The 19,295-nt window shown below is 39.8% G+C and overlaps 4 protein-coding genes across 4 annotated transcripts; all 4 read left to right on the top strand.

The window, feature by feature from the left end:
* Nucleotides 1-1,156: 1,156 nt before the first annotated feature.
* Nucleotides 1,157-3,953, top strand: LOC141821969 (SUN domain-containing protein 5-like). Its single transcript, XM_074709370.1, is given in 5 exon segments — nucleotides 1,157-1,365; nucleotides 1,530-1,741; nucleotides 1,743-2,699; nucleotides 2,778-2,863; nucleotides 3,507-3,953. Coding segments are annotated over 5 exon segments (1,623 nt in total). The 5' UTR covers nucleotides 1,157-1,220; the 3' UTR covers nucleotides 3,730-3,953.
* Nucleotides 3,954-5,119: 1,166 nt separating this feature from the next.
* LOC141822158 (uncharacterized) lies at nucleotides 5,120-9,348 on the top strand. Its single transcript, XM_074709591.1, has 5 exons — nucleotides 5,120-5,394; nucleotides 6,245-6,856; nucleotides 7,330-7,491; nucleotides 7,972-8,990; nucleotides 9,061-9,348. The coding sequence occupies exons 1-4, from the start codon at nucleotides 5,239-5,241 to the stop codon at nucleotides 8,065-8,067; spliced, it is 1,026 nt and encodes a 341-aa protein (XP_074565692.1). The 5' UTR covers nucleotides 5,120-5,238; the 3' UTR covers nucleotides 8,068-8,990; nucleotides 9,061-9,348.
* A 2,741-nt stretch (nucleotides 9,349-12,089) lies between these two features.
* LOC141818678 (uncharacterized) lies at nucleotides 12,090-15,567 on the top strand. Its single transcript, XM_074706132.1, has 2 exons — nucleotides 12,090-14,721; nucleotides 15,230-15,567. Exons 1-2 carry the CDS (start codon nucleotides 12,090-12,092, stop codon nucleotides 15,565-15,567), a joined length of 2,970 nt encoding a protein of 989 aa, XP_074562233.1.
* A 723-nt stretch (nucleotides 15,568-16,290) lies between these two features.
* LOC141818698 (large ribosomal subunit protein eL43z) lies at nucleotides 16,291-18,673 on the top strand. The gene is made up of 5 exons (XM_074706151.1): nucleotides 16,291-16,399; nucleotides 16,929-16,968; nucleotides 17,070-17,158; nucleotides 18,109-18,191; nucleotides 18,402-18,673. Exons 1-5 carry the CDS (start codon nucleotides 16,397-16,399, stop codon nucleotides 18,463-18,465), a joined length of 279 nt encoding a protein of 92 aa, XP_074562252.1. The 5' UTR covers nucleotides 16,291-16,396; the 3' UTR covers nucleotides 18,466-18,673.
* Nucleotides 18,674-19,295: the final 622 nt, after the last annotated feature.

Here is a 19,295-nt window from a genome sequence, read left to right as displayed (position 1 = left end):
GTTCATATTATATTGTTATTTTGATACTTTAATCATAAATATTTAATTTCTAATCTAAATTTTTTATCTTCACAATCTATTTATTTATTTATTTCTTAATAAATCTCAATAGTTATCATATATTATCAACTATTTTAACTAACGTTTTAGAAAATTTAAATAACTATACCAATTTTATTTATTAATTTAATTACTTCAAATACAAAAGTAGCATTTATAAAGAAAAAAAGGTGTTATTTAATGTTTTTAATATAAAATTAAAATAAAACGAAATTAAAACTTAAAACCGACAATTTTCATCGAGAACCGTCGAACTGTGGCGTCACTTGCAAGTAACCCGATTTATTCTTCCACGGCACCAGACGATCTCGCCGCCGCCGCCGCCGCCGACGGCGATCCCCAACAACCTCAATCCCTCTGTCGATGAATCCTTTGTAATCTCCATCCTCCTCGACTCTCCGCCTACACAGCTCACCGTCGATGAATCCTCTGCAATCTCCATCCTCCTCGACTCTCCGCCTACACAGCGCCAGCGGAAACCTCTTGCGATCCAGGTGAAGCAGACGATCCGCGTCCCCGGCCAGCGTCGTGGTGCTGTTCGACTTCGAGAGGACCATCGTCGACGGCGACGGCGACGGCGACGGCAGCTGGGTCGTCGACCAGTTGGGGCTACGGGAGATCTCCGACCAACTTCGTCCCGTGACGCATCGATCCTCCGATGCTGTTCTTCTAAAGGTCCGATGGAAGAACATTAAAAGACTTTGCTATTCTTTCAGTGTTCTTGAAGTTCCCTGCTTTTTAGTTTTGAGTTTTTTTTTCGAAAACAAATTTTAAGAATTAAAAAGGAAAAAAAAAGATAAATATTCATCATCAGCTTGTCAAAAATTTAGAACCTCTTGTCACTAGTAATCAGATAAATCATTTATTATTATTTGAATTTTTTAAAATATTCTTTCATTAAATTAAAACTAAAAGATTTTTTAAAAATGATAATTGTAACTAAATATAGTAATTATTCAAGGAAGTTATGTTTTTTGTTTTTTTTTTGAAAATTCTCGCCTTTCTGATCTGCGAAAATAAATCCGATTTACTTGCGCCGACCGATGTGCAACCGTTGCTTCACATCTCCATTCCGCGGTCTCGGTCTTCTTCCTTTTTCCTTCATCCAATTCCTTTCACTCCCTCTCCCTCTCCCTCTCCATCGCGCTCTCTCAGCTCGGATGAAGATGAAGAAGACCGCTGACGACGACGCCGCCGATAGAAGAAGGAAGAGCCTCTACGAGCTGTCCCTCACCGTTGCCATCCCCCTCTGGTGCATCGTTTTCGCCCTCCACTCCCGGTTCGGCTACGGCCACCGCCGTCGAGGTCAATCCACTCCCTAATGCTCGCTTCACTTCCCAAAAGTTTGTCCTTTTTACCCTTTTTTTTTTTCCCTCTGGCGCTTCACTTTCTTGCGCCAAAACTTCATCTTGATTCGCACTGATGTCAGATTTGTGTGAAGTTGAAACCTTTCTTATTCCTTGTGGCAGATTTCTTGTCCGATGATGTCGGAAGCAACTTTGTTTGCAGGAGAGCTCCATTAGAGTTCTATTTTCTTCCCCCGCTGAACAACACTTACTCCAGTTGCGGATTGAAAGACGATGACAGTCCACCGACGGAAATCTTTGGAGTTGAAGAGAACAGTGAGGACGAAAATATCTTGGCTGGCAAGGAAGTGGTTTGGAGGGATCGGGATCGGGATCGATCGATATATTGGACTGGATGAATTCAGGAACCAGGCAATTCAAAGAAAAGAAAGTGATGCGGACAAGCTGCATGGAAAAATTACCCACAGACTTGAACTTGATGGTTTGGAGTATAATTTCGCAGCTTCTTCGAAAGGTGCCAAGATTTTGGACCACAACAAGGAAGCAAAAGGGGTGGCAAACATATTGAGCAGGGACAAAGATATGTACCTCAGAAACCGCTGCTCAACCGTTCCGAAATTCATCGTGATGGAGCTCGCTGAGGAGACCCTTGTTGATGCCATTGAGATTGCTAATTTGGAGCACCATTCGTCCAACTTCAAGGATTTTGAGTTGCTTGGAAGCTTGAGTTACCCCACAGAGACGTGGACACTGCTCGGAACCTTTTTGGCAGAGAATGTTAAGCATGCCCAGCGGTTCATGCTCTCCGAACCTAAGTGGGCAAGATACATGAAGCTGAACTTGGTCAGTCACTATGGTTCGGAGTTCTACTGCACATTGAGCTACATTGAGGTTTATGGTGTGGATGCCATAGAGCGGATGCTCGAAGACCTCATCGTGGTTGCTGATGAGCCTGCAGCCAGCCACAATTCTGTCAAGGCAGATCCAAAACTCAATGACAAAATTGAGGTTGCTCAAGTTAACAATACTCGGGTTGATGATCCATTGAAATTAGACCCTAACAGGTCGAAGAATGGAGTTTCACAGGAGAGCATGCATCATCCTAAGCAGCCGAGTGGAAGGGTACCGAGTGATGGCATTTTGAAGATTTTGATGCAGAAGGTGAGATCAATGGAGCTCAGTCTTACGATACTGGAGGAATATGTTAAAGAGCTTAACGTAAGATACGGTGAAGCTTTTCCAGACCTGCAGAAGCAGTGCTCTGAGGGTGCACTACACTTGCAGAAATTGAACACAGAGATTAAGGAACTGAGCCAATGGAAGGAGGCTGAGGTAGGTATCTTCATTATTACTTCTCAATGAAGGCAAGACCTCTTTGGTCGACTAGTATCTGACTGATATATTTTTCAGGCTAAGGAACTCAATGAACTTGGGAGCTGGAGGTCCTCAGTTTCAACTGAAATTGATGCTTTGGTCCGTGAAAATGCCTTGTTCAGGTCAGCCAATAGTTATAAAATTGTTTGTCTCCAGCTGCTTGATACATTGTGCGTACATTTAACTAGCAAAAGCATTAGATTCAGATGCCTCCTATTATGTAATAGTTAACTATACGTCACTATGAATGCTTACAAACTAGTTTTGGTGCTTACATTTTTGCAAATTATGTTATTTGTGGGTAATAGTGTGCTAATTGATAAGGGTGTGGGAAGATTAAGTTTAAAGCTTAATTGTAGAGAGAAAAAAAAATTCTAGAAACTAAGTAAAACTAAATTTAAATATTTGAAATATAGTTTCACAAGAAGAGAAGAATCACGAAATCCCTAAATGTGAGATTTTTAGATATGGTAGATTTACTATTCAGCAAGGAGACGAGAAGGGTGATTTAAATGGAGGCATCCAGAATTAAGATGGTACATAAGGTCCCAAGGCGATCTATAAATTCTCTAGTGAGAATTCAATCAATTAGGGTGAGATATATAAACAAGAGATGTCAAATTGGTTTTTTTTGGCAAACCAATTTGATGTATATTCTAAGCTTCCAAACTAGCTGCTAGATCTATCTTTGTGTCTTCCATTTAACTTCAAAGTTTAATTCACTGGCTATTCAGTAAACCTGCAAGCTTTGCATTTTGATTGCAGAGAGGATCTGGAGAAGATCAAGAGCAACCAAGATTTGCTAGAAAGCAAGGAGGTGACAGTAATTGTGACCAGTCTTTTCTTTGCGTGTGTCGCACTGTTTAAGTTAGCTTGGCACCAAATTATGGGATTGTTCAAGCCCTGCGAGTCCCATAAGAGAAGGGAATGCCTGTTAGTATTTGTATGCAGCAGCCTAACAATGCTCATAACTTTACTATACAATTAAATTATCTTGTTTGTTTTTGTTTCTTCTGATGAGTGGAATTTCACTTTGTCTCAGCAGAATAGTTTAGGAGGGTATTTATTTAAACAGTCACACTAATGTAGCATGTCTCAGCTACTGAGAACAATAAAGCAAAACAGGTGATGAAAGAGAGTTTTGTATAAAACACTGTAAAGGCTTCCTTCCTTTATGATTCTTCTCTTCTTTCTTTATGTAAAATTCATTGAATGAGTGATGATCAGATAGTTTGAACTCTAGTGGCAAAAAGTCTTGTGCAAAGAGATAAAAATGTTCCATACAGCTGTTGTCCTCTATGTCTATGCAAGAAGATGATGGAATGTGGCCACCCAACCAAATGGTTCTCTATCATTGTTAGGGTAGGGCCATGTCTCCTATAGCATCTTCGCACTATAGCGAAAAGTCGAAATCAAGAACAACAATGAGGTTGTTTTTCCTTTTTGCTTCTCCTAGCTCACGAAAGTGAAAAAGGAGATCACGAAAGTGAATGTGTGTACATAAACTCTATGATGAGCAAAATTCTCTGGATCTTGTTTGCTTCATTTTTATTCTAAAAGAGAAGGTAAAACCTACTAACTAGAGATGCTTACACCTTCTTCTAGTTATCTTTAACTGAGCTTCTCTTGTTGGATTCCACTCTTCTTCTTCATTCTTTTCTTCCACTTTTTTCCTCTTCCATTCCCATCACCAACCCCATCCATCAAAGCAACTCATGCCTTTGGATGATTTCTTCCATTATGAAAAATATTATTGAGGAGATGAAACAAGTGAATTCCTTGGCCTCAAAGAGTGAAAGTGGGGTGAGAATAATTTTGGAATAGTTAGGAGGATAAGATATGTATGCCACTTTTTTTTTTCTTTTCTTTTTAGTTTGTGTTCTATTTTTTTTTATGGCTAAGCTCAATGTTTTAATTGTGAAGGATTAATAATGTTGAGGTAAGTTGCCAAGTGCATTGACTCTTAATGATTGAGAACATGAATTGACCTTGATGTGCACCTTCAATTGCTGTCCTCAGTTCAAGCTTCCATCAATCAATTCATGTCAATGTTCAAGTTTCATTTCCAATTCCATTTCGATCCAGACAAAAGAGAGAAGCTAACACCAACGATCATTAATCACAAGGGAACAAAGTTATTATTGTCCTTAAAATATTTATTTATAAAACTAATTTTTTAAAAAATATATATTTTGCCTCTGAACCAGGGCAACTGAGGATGCGACAAAACACATAATTGTATGGGATCTTTGATTGGTCGAACAATGCTGTTGCGCGTTCCTAGTTCGACACCTGATCGTGATCCATCCATTCAGCGTTCCAGCTGCTCCACTCACTCTATAAATGGGCCTCTTTGGCTTCTCCCCTTCCTTCCTCGTTTGTTATGCGCTTCTCTCCTTCCTTCTCCTTCCTCCGATCCACGGAGAACGACGACGAGGGAAGGATTCGCAGGGGAAGCGATCAAATTGAGAGAAGTTGGCGATAAGAGAGATCGAAGATGTATGCTCAAGCGGGGCTTCATCTGCCTTCGATCTTCTCCCACGGCTTCTTCCATGACTACAGCGGCGGCCACTACTCGTACCTACCGTTCTCCGACGAGGGCTTCTTCTCCAGCAGATTCTACGTCGGCGTCGAGGACGGTCGGCATAACTTGGTAATTTTGCCCTCTGGTTAAACCGACCTCTCTTTTACTGTTTCATTAACGGATCCGGTCGAGCAGTTTGCTCTGTTCTGGAGAGATTTGGATCTGATGCTGAAGGTTGCCTGGCGAAAAGTGAAACATTGACACAAGTTGTTTGATTTGTTGGGACAGTTACTAAATTATATTTCAACAGGCTCCTAAAGACAAGGAAAGTAAAAAAAAAGATATATTGCAGATGATTTTGATCTTAAAACTCCCAATTTATTGGTGAATTTTAGTTTTTTTAAAGACGCCTGTCCTTTCAAAGAATGAAAGAATCAAGAAGCGCATGACGCTTAGCAGTTTCGGAGAGAACTTTCTGAAAGCAAAGAAACTGAAATTGTTAAGGTCCAGAAAATTGAGACAGGAGAGTGTTTAATGCTTAGTTAAAGTGGACAAGACTCCATTAAAGGGGGAAAAATTATTTATTTATTAGACAATTGTTCAACCCTATTTTTAAAACAAAAAGTTCATAAAAGTGAACTCTTATTAAACTTTTTAATACCTAACTTCCAACTTGAGGGTAATATTTAGTTTTGGATAGTGTCCTATGTTTGATGGAAAATTGGGAACTTTTACCAAGGCGAAATTTAATACTTATATATCCATGCTTCTGTTTGTGATGGAATAATAAAAACTAAAGCATCGATCCAGTATGAGAAGCAAATTGCTGGCCATCAATAATATTCTCTTAATGCCCATACAGATAATGTTTGTTGACTTTTGTGAATTCCTCACTCAAAATGTCTGTTGAAAAATACAGTAGAGAACTACTAATCTTTAGTGTATCAATACTGTAATTCACTCATTGATTTTGGTATAGGCCAATATGGCACAGGCTCCCTCTATTTCAGAATATGATATGGGAGGAGAAGGAGATCTATTCAAAGCTCCAGAACCCATCTTAGAAGATCCTGCTCTTGATCCCATGGCTAATGCCATGTCCATTATATCAGGTGGAGGAGATGTCATCACAGAAACAATCAAGGCTGCAGATATAGAGTCAATCCATAATGACCATCTCAGTGATATTTACTATGGGTGCAAGAAGGACCTTATGGAGAAATCAGAAATTGAAGAGCAAATTTCTGAACTCCTAGAAGCGGAGATTTCTGCAATCGAAATGGTTGAAGTTTCACCTCCTGAAAGAATTAGTTGCACAGAAAGAGCCATTCTGGAGAAGTCACAGATTGAAGAGACAATTTCTGAACTCCTAGAATTGAAGATTCCTGCAGTTGGGATGGCCGGAGTTCCACCCCCTGGAGAAATTAGCCGAGTAGAAAGATTAATTCAGAAAAGTGCAAGTTCTGAGTGTTTAAGCTCATTAGAGCGGTTCCCTAGTTGCAGTAGAAGACCAGACTTCCTTGATTTCCAAGGATTGGATTTTGAAGCTGCACTTGGTTTGAGGAGAGCATGCAGCGAAGCAGATGTTCAGGTATGAGTAAACTTCTAGTTTTCTTACTAATTTTCCTGTTTATTTTTCCCCTCACTTTATCTCTTCTACCTTGGCCCATAAAGGTTCAACTAACACAGTATTTGACCTTACCATGCTTCCCAGGTCTTAATCAATTGCTTCAACATTTACTTAACCCGCATCAATTAGTGTCATGCTGAATGAAAGTCATATTAATCTTCTATTGGTCCTATACATAGAATGAGGATTAGTTCTACCAACTTATAAAAGGATTGCCAGATTTAAGAATTAAGGACTATATTTTACGTTAACTAATTTGAATGATTATCTAATATTTGTGACTTCACGGAGAAAATATGCATTCGCTACATTTTCCACTGAGAAATTCTGAGATTATTATGAGTTCATCAAGATATATCACTTGTAGCATGTAAAATTTCTACCTGCTGTGTGCCAGTATGGGCATGGTTATTTATTTTGACTTGTTTTCACAGAATCTTGGCAATAAAAGCACAAACTCAAGAAATGTCACCACTGTATGTTCTTCATTCGAGCAAGCCCTTTCCATCAGTGATAATAAGATAGAGCTGCGACTACAGAAACTTTCCAGATACAGGGAGAAGAAGAGTAAGAGAAACTTTGGCAGAAAAATCAAGGTGTGAAGCTATTCTTTCCCCTTTATGATTCTTTCTCAAGCCATGTAAGAACACTTGAATACCCCAGATTTATATAGCTTCTGTCAGTCATTATGCATGGGTGTATAAGTTTATACTCAACAGACTTGAGAAGAGACTAAAGGTGAAGGATAACAACGCAAAGAGAAGAGTTTTAACAGGACATAACATTTTATAATCAGAATGAAAAAAGGATGACATGTTTTGTAATTTGGATACTGCAAGGCAAAGCACTTATTACAAATTTCTTGATCCGTCTATTGATGCTGCTGTTATCATGACAAATAAACTTGTCATCATGCAGATGTATGCTAGCTTTAGAGTCTAAACTGCCTTGATACCACCACAATGAAAAGCTATCTTAGGGTGGTTGAGTCAAAATGTTTGCAAATGTAGCCACTTGCTTGCAACTTTTCGTTAAAAATAAATTCTAGAAACTGATAAGTTTTGGATGTTTTGCAGTATGCTTGCAGGAAGGCTCTTGCTGACAATCAGCCTAGGATAAGGGGAAGGTTTGCGAGGACCGAAGATAACATATCCACTCAAATAGTTAACTAGGCAAGATGTCGAAGCTGGTAGCAGCCCATGAGCTCCCTTGTTGGCAAGGCTGATCATGAAGTTGAGAGAACAAATGAGCTGGAAGAGATGAGGCCAGTAGCCATATATGGACAAATTTTCTTTTATTAGGATAATATTCATGATTCATGATGCATCTTTCTATCTTATAGTATCCACCTCAGTATGTAGAAATTAATGCACTTGTACCACTGTGCAGTAGTTTTAATATAAAGGAAATTGATAGGTTATGGATTTTGGTTACTAAGCATTTGTAGCAGTCATGAATTATACTCTATTGGTGTTTGGCATTGCTTAGTCTTGTGTAATCAGAGCATCGGACAATAAGAAAAAAATATAGTGAAAAACATGATACATGACCACAAGCTCAATAAATGAGAATGCTATTGGTAGACAAGTTGTATGGATGAGATTGTGCAAACACCACAAGTTCAATAAATCAATAGTCCAAGTCTTGAGTAATTGGCATCTTCCATTGATCGCAAGTCTTTGGAATATGCACTATTATCTTCTTGATACTTCTTGTAATTTCATTGGATCAAAATTGTACAACTGCTAGTCTTCTTTATACTTGTGCACATCAATCAACTCATTGCCATGACTCTCAAAGTGTGAATAGGCCTTCATGATGCAGAAACTCAGAAGATGTCACAAGATCTGTCAATGTCTCCATGACTTGTTCAACTTATTTTAGATGACCAAGAAGCTGAGGAAGAGACTATCGAGCCATGACTTTGAAAAATTGTGCTCTAAATAGAACAGAAGTGGCATGCATGGCAGTAACCTGAGTAGTGATAACATGGAGAGCAGATATTGTTACATTAAGCTTGTTTTCCTTCTCTTCCTGCTTGCTTGTTCAGTAGCTGCTAGAGATCCCGGAGTCACTCACCTTCCAAGTTCTCATGGTATTTTTTAATCCCTTACAACTACCATAATCCTGAATGATTAATAGTAACTTTCTTTGTGATTTTGCAGGAAATGAGAAAATAATAATTCACAGACGCTCAAGAGTCTTGCTTCGTGAAGGTCCTTCTGGTAAACCAAGTAGTCCTCGGGGACATGGTGAGATTGGTAATCTAGGCTAAGATTGCGGTTGGCACACGAGAATAAATGAAAACAGAATTGAAGTGAGATTCTCAATGGAATCAGAATGAAATAAAAAGGGGAAAGATCCATTCTATACTGGACCTATTTGTTTCATGTAATTCTTAATGTAACTAGTCTGTCTATTTAGTGTCTCTAATTTTCTGTGTGTGTTTGACACACCTGATTGATCGACCTAATATGCTCAGTACAAACATGGCATGGCTAGTTCACTAGCTGATTAGGTTTGCTCATTTTATTTATCTCAGTTGGAAATTAAATTGGAATGGAACTTTCCATCTCTAAAATATTATTCATCAGAACGAATCGTTCCATTTTAAAGTGTTCATGCGAAATTGAAATGAAATCATACAGGGAACAAATCATTTTCATCCCACTCCATCAAATGTACCATAAAAAGTTGATAGTTTTATATTAACTTTGAGTAGAAGTCTCATTTATATAAGGAAAGAAGTGAGAATAAAGAAGATGTACAAAATTATGTAAATTATAGAGACATTAAAAACTAATGAATCATATGGCCATGAACTTTTGAAAACGAGTAATAGAAAAAAATTAAGGAAGAAGACCACCATGATCGAAAATCAATTTGGATTTACATATGGTATTCGTGACCTTAAAAAAATTTATGATAAGAGTCACAAAAAAAATTATATGAAAAGTTCTAGAAAAGAGATGTGCTAACATAACATATATTGAACTAATGAAGGATATCTATACAGATGTAATGACAAAAGTTCAAATGGATTAACCGAAGTGTTTCCTATAAAAATATGGTTATATTAAGGATCAACGCTAATTTTTTATCTTTTTACACTAATTATGGACAAACTCACTAGACACATCCAAAATATAGTATCATGATGCATATTGTTTGTAGGTGATATTATTTTGATTGATAAATACGTAAATGAGTAAATGCTAAATTTGAATCTTAACAGAAAAGGTTAGAAGTGAAAGGTTTTAGATTTAGTAGAGTAAGACATAATATATAGAATTTAAGTTTAGTAACATTAGATGTAATTAGACCATTATTAAGATAGAAGATGATAAATTATCTATAACTGAAAGTTTTAAGTACTTAGGATCATTTTTATAAAAGGATGAAAAGATTGAGAGAGATGTCTTATATAAACTACAAGTGAGATAGTTGAAAGGGAAAAGAGCGTTGGGTGTTCTGTGTGATCATAAAGTACATCTAAAATTAAAAAAAAATATTACAAAATGACGATTAAAACTGTTATATTATATGGAATTAAATATTGGACTATGACTCAAGCGCATGAACAAAAGATGAGAATTGCAGAGATGAAAATATTAAGGTAGATGTACAGACACACAAGGAAGGATATAATAAAAATGAAAATATTAGAAAGAAAATCAAAATTGCACCTATTGAGAAAAAAAATAGACATATTTAAGATGGTACAAATCACAAAGATAGACACATTTAAGATATAACAAATATGGTATGCTAACAAAAAATTGTATATAAATAAAATAAAATTTATTTAAATATAAATGATGATATAATAGGGGATAGAGTCAAACATAGAAAGATACTTAGATAAAACTTGACTAATAAATGTTCTAATCATATATAATATGAAACTATAACAAATATGTCCATCAAATGAGGAAGAGAAAGATAAACAAAAAATTGTATATAAATAAAATAAAATTTATTTAAATATAAATGATGATATAATAGGGGATAGAATCTAATAACATAGAAAGATCTATATAGTCAATACTAAATTATTTAATGGGATAAAACTTGATTATTATTGTTTTCTAATATTTTTCAAGTTGGTTACTGAAGTAGTTAGATCAAATTCCAGATCAGCGCTGAAGCATCGCCCTGGCATACTTAAGCATCCTGCGCATCAATTGCTAGTTCTATCTGTACACTATTAAACCCACTGCAAAGATGTTTGTATACACTCTGTTTCTTGGCCTCCTCACAGTTCAACTTTGAGGATTGATTCTCTTTGTGCAGTCTTTTGTCATTGTGCATTTTCCCTTTGCCCTTAAATAAAGAGCATATATAGTTTTTAGCCTCCTATGCTAGTTCATAATCAATTGCTAGTTCTATATATCTGTATACTATTAAACCCACTGCAAAGATGTTTGTATACACTCTGTTCCTTGGCCTCCTCACAGTTCAACTTTAAGGATTGATTCTCTTTGTGCATGTCTTTTGTCATTGTGCATTTTCCCTTTGCCCTTAAATAAAGAGCATAGTTTTTAGCCTTACAGGACAAAAGTGAGTCTTGCTAGCACATGTTTATCCATTCCTCAAAGCCTGGTGCATGACTGTGTCCAAAGATGAGCTTGTCAGTTAGCCAATGTCTTTTTAGTTCATCACTGAAGAGTGAGTGCACTTAGTGAGACTTGAGTTGGAACCAATGGCCATCAGCACCACATCATTAATGTTCATTAGACAATCTGTTTAGAGAATCATTAATGATTAATGAGGGGATTAATTAGCGATCCAAAACTAGTCTCGTGTTCCAACTGAAAGATGAGCTTGGAGCCAGTGTTCATGACCAGTTCATCATCTTGCGAGCTCAGATCAAATTTACTGTCCAATTTTACTGCTCTTATTATTATTATTATTTTTACCTCAAACAACAACAGCAGCAGTAGAAGAGAAGAGGAAGTAACAAAGGAATTTGCTGTGCTCATGCAGAGGAGGAACGCCCATCGATATAATGATCAGTCCTGCTCCAACAGTGCCTTGTATCCGCTTTTAATATACACTCCTGCTCTTTAGTCTTTGGCTTTTCTTCCCCGGAAAAAGAAGAGAGAGAGAGAGAGAGAGAGCGACAGCGCCTTGTTCTACTTCTACCTCCACATTAGCACCGCCACCTTTGTTCATTGCACACTCTTGCTTCTCCATGGCCGTTGTTGGTGCGAGCTTCTTCCTTCTCATCTTTGCTTCCCTTCTCCTCCTCTCGCCGGCGGTCTTTTCGAACTCCCCCGGCCTTTCCCTCAAGAAGCAGGCGTCTGCTCTTCTTTCCATCAAGCAATCTCTGCGCGCCTCCGACGGCTTCTTCCGGAGTTGGAGCTCGCAGAACCATGCTTCTCTCTGTTCGTGGAGCGGCGTCCGCTGCGACGACGCCGGGCGCGCGGTGACCGAGCTCGACGTCTCCGGCCTCAACGTCTCCGGTTCCCTGTCGCCGAGGATTGCGGAGCTGAAGGCGCTCGTTCGCTTGTCGGTCTCCGGCAACAGCTTCGCCGGGGAGTTCCCCGCGAGCGTCTGCCAGCTCCTGCGCCTCCAGTTCCTCAACATCTCCAATAACCACTTCAATGGTTCCTTGGACTACTGGAACTTCTCTGCGATGAAGGAGCTGCGAGTCTTCGACTCGTACAACAATGACTTCTCTGGGTCACTGCCGGTGGCGCTACCGGAGCTTCCGCTGCTTCGCCACTTGGATCTCGGCGGCAACTATTTCTCCGGCCAAATACCCACTGCCTATGGCGGTTTTCCGGCCATTAGCTATCTGTCATTGGCTGGGAACGACTTGGGCGGCCGTATTCCAGCCGTGCTAGGCAACCTCACCACTCTCGAACAACTTTACTTGGGCTACTTCAATGAGTTCGACGGCGGCATTCCGGCGGAGCTCGGGAGGTTGACTAATCTCCTCCACCTTGACCTCTCCAGCTGCGGTTTAAAGGGCGAAATCCCACGCCAATTGGGAGATCTTGTGAAGCTGGACACCCTCTTCTTGCAAACCAACCAACTCCTGGGCACCATTCCTCCCCAACTTGGCAACTTGAGCAGCTTGAGATTCCTCGACATCTCCAACAACGCGCTCACCGGTGAGATACCGAAGGAGTTCGGGAATCTCCGAGAGCTCAAGCTGCTGCACATGTTCCTCAACCAATTCCACGGAGAGATTCCATTGTTCGTCGCGGAGCTGCCGAGTTTGGAGGTTTTGAAACTGTGGCACAACAACTTCACCGACACCATCCCTCCCAATCTTGGGCAGAATGGCAGGCTTCGAGAGCTTGATCTCTCCACCAACAAGCTCACCGGACTGGTTCCCAGAGGTCTCTGCTCTGGGAAGACATTGGAGATACTGATCTTGCTCAACAACTTCCTCTTTGGTCCTCTGCCGGATGATCTCGGTGAGTGCACGACTCTTGTAAGGGTGCGCATGGGGCAGAACTACTTGACCGGCTCTATTCCCGGAGGCTTCCTTTACCTTCCGGAATTGCTACTGCTGGAGTTGCAAAACAACTATCTCACCGGAATTCTAGCAGATGAGCCGGAAAAGCGACCAGCAAAGCTAGGCCAGCTCAATCTATCGAACAACCAGTTTTTTGGGCCTCTTCCGAGCTCCATTGGGAACTTCTCAGCGTTGCAGATTCTCCTTCTCAGTGGCAACCAGTTCAACGGAGAGATCCCATCTCAGGCTGGCCTTCTTCGACACGTACTAAAGATAGACATGAGCATGAACAACTTCTCCGGCCGGATTCCTGCTGAGATTGGTGATTGTCTTCTGCTGACTTACTTGGACTTGAGCCAAAACCAATTATCCGGCGAGGTACCATCTCAAGTGTCTCGAATTAGAATACTGAACTATCTGAATGTTTCATGGAACCAGTTGACCGGAAACATTCCAAAGGAGATCGGAAGCATGAAGAGTCTAACTTGTGCCGATTTCTCCCACAATGATTTCTCCGGCAGAGTGCCGGAGACAGGGCAATTTGCCTACTTCAACGCTTCGTCTTTCCTTTCCAATCCTCGGCTCTGCGGCTCGATTCTGAACCCCTGCAACATTTCAGCAAGCTCTCCGTTCCATCAAGACCAACAAGGGAGTCTCAAGTTCCAGCTCCCTGGGAAGTCCAGGCTCCTACTCGCACTGGGCCTCCTGGCGTGTTCGATCGTTTTCGCGGTTACAGTAGTCACCAAGACACGGTCGATGATGCGAAGAAACTCTAACTCGTGGAAGCTGACTGCATTCCAGAAACTGGATTTCGGGAGTCAAGAGATCGTAGAATGCCTCAAAGAGAACTGCATCATAGGAAGAGGAGGAGCCGGCGTCGTCTACCGAGGAACGATGCCTAATGGCGAAGAGGTCGCCGTGAAGCGCCTGCTCGGAATCAGCAAGGGCTCGACGCACGACAATGGATTCTCTGCCGAGATTCAAACGCTGGGCAAGATTCGGCATCGGAATATCGTCAGGTTGCTCGCCTTCTGCTCCAACAAGGACTGCAATCTTCTGGTCTACGAGTACATGCCCAACGGAAATTTAGGAGAGTTGCTCCACGGAAAGAGAGCTGGATACCTCAATTGGCAGCTGAGGCTCAAGATCGCCGTGGAATCAGCCAAAGGAATGTGCTACCTCCACCACGACTGCCGTCCTCCGATCCTCCACCGCGATATCAAGTGCAACAACATCTTGCTGGATGCAAACTTGGAAGCTCACGTAGCTGATTTTGGCCTCGCCAAGTACTTGAGGGACACTGGAGCTTCTGAATGCATGTCAGCGATCGCCGGCTCTTATGGCTACATCGCTCCTGGTACTCACTCAATCTTAATTCTTTTTTACAACTTCAACTGTATCATCATCATCCGTGAACTAGACTCTGGTTAAGATTTAGGAAAAAATCTAAGGCACTGAAAGAATGATGCTCGTAAACAGTAAGGTTTTATGGATCATGGTTCAAACTTTAAAGCACCATGTGGTACACTTTATCTGCAGAAGCATGGCACTGAGTGAGATCCTACCCTACCTCTTGTTTTGTTTCCATAAAAAGAAGGGCACTGAGATCGAGATCAGCCAACTCCTCAAAGAAAGCAAACAGCATTTGCCTTGCTTTTGCTTTGGCATCCCATGCTAATTGAGTGCTGCTCTTTGGCACTATCAACACATCTTTGACCAAATCCATGGCTCAGTAAACAATAATTTCGAGGTTCCAAGATTCCATCTTATGAATCCTGATCGGGATCCCTGATTTAAATTGTTCTTCAGAAACGAGGGAACATTAGTTTATTCACCACCTTCCTTTAATTTTCATTTATATACAGAATACGCGTACACTTTGAAGGTGGACGAGAAGAGCGACGTGTACAGCTTCGGAGTGGTTCTGCTGGAGCTGATCACCGGCCGGCGGCCGGTAGGGGACTTCGGCGAGGAAGGCCTGGACCTTGTCCAGTGGACGAGAAGTGTCACGAACTGGAGCAAGGATGCGGTGGTGAAGATCCTGGACCCCTGGCTGAGCAACGTGCCGGTGGAGGAGGCCATGCAGGTGTTCTTCGTGGCCATGCTGTGCGTCCAGGAGCACAGCGTGGAGAGGCCCACCATGAGAGAGGTGGTCCAAATGCTGGAACAAGCGAAGCCCTCCTCTGCTCTACGTCCGAGCTAGTCGTCGCCGGTCTGCTTGCTTGGGGATGGATTCATCTGCAATTTTGTAAATTAAATGATGAGCTAAGCTTTGAAGTGTCTGTGTGTGTTTCGACTAAATGTGTGTGATAGCTAGTGAGAGTGTGCCATTGATTTCATATGGCGACAATCTGTTTCTCTCATGGACATGGCTTTTGCAGTACTGTAACACACACCATGCGTACAGATTAAAGCTTCTGACATGGAGGAGAGATGAGTGCGTGCAGAGGGACATGGAAAAGAAATGCTGTCAGGGATATGTGGATGATCTGAATGCTTACAAAATGAGAACGCAGAGGAGGAAGACGAAGAGAGAGAGGACAGGGACAAAAGTGAGGAGACATGAAGCATGTTTGCTCCCGAGGAGACGATTAAAACAAAATGGAGCGATCATGGCAGTGCAGTGCAGTGCAGTGCAGCCTATTCAAGGAAGGAGGAGGAGGAAGAAGAAGATGACTCCATTGGAATTTGGGCGGAGGAAGTGGAGTTTGACTTGAATTTTTTGGTGAGAAGAGGCAATTAATTAATGAATTCAATGTCATTAGTAATGTTTTAATTAATTATATTATTATTTTTAATTGTTGTTGGGCTTTGTATGGGCCATTCATGGGAGTTTCGTGGATCACGACGTGAGCCCAAATAGAAATGGGTTTCTAAAAATAACAAACCGATCGATTGATCCGCATCGTCCAAATTAGGGTTCTGGCTATATAAGCCAGCGATGGCCGCGAGAACTTGCTCCCTTGCTTTGGGGTCGTCGCTCGGCGTGTAGATCCTCTGAACGACGCAGTATCCAGCCGCCCCCTGGGAAGATGGTAAGTCCTTACATGTAAGAAGTTACTTCGATAATCGCCATTTCCATCTTGACATGTAGGTATGAATTGATTCTTGAGATAGGAGAAAGCAGACGTTGTTTGGTTGTTTGAAATTTGAGTTGTTCTGGCTCTCAATGCTTTATCTTTTTTTTTTTTTTTTTGACAAAAAAATGCTTTTTTTCTCGTAGTGATGAGTATTCGCCACGTAAAAACTAAGTTTTTTTTTTTTAACTTTGAGATAAAAAAAAAGTACCTGTTTAAGAATGTTAAGCTCTAGTAGTTTTATTTTCTAAATTTTTTCTTTGTAAATTTTGAAAAAAAAAGTTTTTCCGTAAGATTAGAACATTTGATCCACAGCATCATAGGCAATATTTGATTTGCTGCTTGGTTCATAGCAAAATTAGCACAGAAGATGCTTTCAGCTTGGAATTTGACATTCAATGGGAAACTATTAATGAGATGCAAAGTGGTATTATGAATCATTTGATTGAATTCTTTCTAATAACTGTGTTTTCTTATTGGAACCCAGACGAAGCGCACCAAGAAGGCTGGAATTGTTGGGAAATATGGTAATTCAATGGATCAATATTCTCTGTAAACCATTTCGATGCTGTTGTAAAACCAATATTGTAGCTGTAGCTACTTCTGATCCACCTTCTTTGTGCTTCAGGTACCAGATATGGTGCAAGTTTGCGGAAGCAAATCAAGAAGATGGAGGTTTCCCAGCATGCAAAATACTTTTGTGAATTCTGTGGGAAGGTATAACTTCTTTTGCTTCTAGTCCTCTTTGATGGGGGAATGCCTTTTCCAGTTTCAACATTCTTAGTTAAATATTTTTTTTTACAAAATTAGCTTCATGCTTTTTGATTGGTTACAGTGCAGAAGAATTGAAGTTTGTCGTGTGTTTGACATAGAATTTCAAATATGTTTTTAATGGTTTATTATGCTGATAAACTAGAAGGCCGCTCATATTTGTTTGTTATATTTTTGTGATGAAATTTACTACTATGTATGAATTTTCAGTGCTACTAGCAGTGATGTTATCATTTCTGTCTTAGCACTGGGTCACTAGTCCAATGTGTTCATATATTGTATGAGCATTTCTTCACTAGTATTGGAAATGAAAAAATACATTGATGGCACCGCAGATTGGGCGTGAATTGAATAGGTATGCTGGATACAATTCAGTGCAATAAATCCACAGGCTCTTTTGAGATTTTTGGTCCACGTAGTCATTGAGTACTGCAAATGATTCGAAAATAATTAGGTGTTTGAGCGTAAACAATTGACTGATTCTAAGAAATGCTTTTTTCAAAAGTTAAAACCACCCAGTTGGCATGTTCTGACTTTGAGAACGAAATATACAAATGAACCAACAAAAATACTGGTTTGATCTTGCATCTGATCAAAATTGAGATGGAATTGTTCCCCATTAAATAGGTCAGTTCAGTTTATTAAGCATCACTTTCCAAAGATGTTATTTCTGAAAGTAATATGTTTTTTCACATCTATGAGATAAATGCTTATTTTTCTGGCAAAGTTCTGTTTCAGTCAGACTATTTTGCTGAGTCCACACTTTGATTTATCAGTTAGGTATTCGTATGTAGGCCAATCTGTGCTTTAGTCTTTTTGAAAAATTATTGTTATTTCCCTCTCATCCGATTAGTGTTCCTGCTGTTCATCCAATCATGTTCTTATTGATTTTACAGTTTGCTGTGAAAAGAAAAGCAGTTGGGATTTGGGGTTGCAAGGATTGTGGCAAGGTCAAGGCTGGTGGTGCTTATACTTTGAAGTAAGTCTGTAAAACTCAAAGATCTTTTAAATCTTTTTAAGGGTTTTAAACTTTCTGTGTGCCACTCAGTGCGACTGAAACTTAACATTATGCGTACCAAGTGGCACTTGGAACAAGCTAATCAGATATTGTTCTGTGCCAGCACTGCTAGTCAGTATAACATCTCTTCTTCTTACATTCTTACACTTGGCGATGCTTATTGTTTGACAGCACTGCTAGTGCCGTGACGGTCAGGAGCACCATTCGTCGGTTGAGAGAACAAACTGAAAGCTAAGAAGTGAAGGATAATGCAATGATGCAATTCTAAGTTGCTTTTTATTTTTGATGAACCATTGCCTTCTTGGCTTTGACCAAACAAGAATCAAGCTTCTGGAACTACTTTGCGTTTCTTCAGATTTTACTTTTGTGATGTTTGTTTATTGTATCATCGGATGGATATGCATTGTTTTTTAGCCATTATTAGTGGACTGGAAGTTGTTTTAGATGTTTGAAGTTCAATATTTCTAACCTTTCATTCGACTTGTGTGGGAATAAACTAGAAGATTTAAATAAAATGTACTTTCGATCTCCTTTCAGATAAATAAGAGATCAATTTTGAATAATTAAAAAAGTTGCTTTAGCACCTTGCTGCTGCAGCAGCATAGTCCGGGAGCAATGTTGGATTCATTCAATGAACTTTGAAATTTTGAAGCAATGTTGTATTCATTCAATGAACTTTGAAATTTTGAATGCAATGTTTGTTCATGATGCTTGCTTTTGCGCTACTTCCACCTTGTGATGATTGGTTTCTTTATGCTTTTGCTTTATTTATGGTTTGACAGTTCTCACTCCCCAGAAAAAGCAACTTACAATTAGCAGTTGACACGATAACCCTGTTTATCATGTTTATCTAGATGATAATAATAGTTAGAGTTAGAACAGTTTGATACTAATTAATTTACATGCATGATATTTTTAGGAAGTCAAATCACTAAGCCAAGCTTGTATATCTTGTGTTTGTCTTTTACTTTTACATTTTTTTTCAAAAAAAATATTATCTTTTACCTGTTTTGTTTAGATGAAAAGTATGAGAGATTGCGCATGCTGAAGCAGTTCTTCACAAAT

The sequence above is a fragment of the Curcuma longa genome, chromosome 2 (assembly GCF_044706935.1).
Source record: "Curcuma longa cultivar G26 ecotype Majalengka, Jawa Barat chromosome 2, ITB_CL_G26_1.1, whole genome shotgun sequence".
In the NCBI taxonomy this organism is placed as follows: Eukaryota; Viridiplantae; Streptophyta; class Magnoliopsida; order Zingiberales; family Zingiberaceae; genus Curcuma; species Curcuma longa.
Note: the sequence above shows the minus strand (reverse complement) of the source record. Positions and strands in the feature narration are given on the sequence as shown.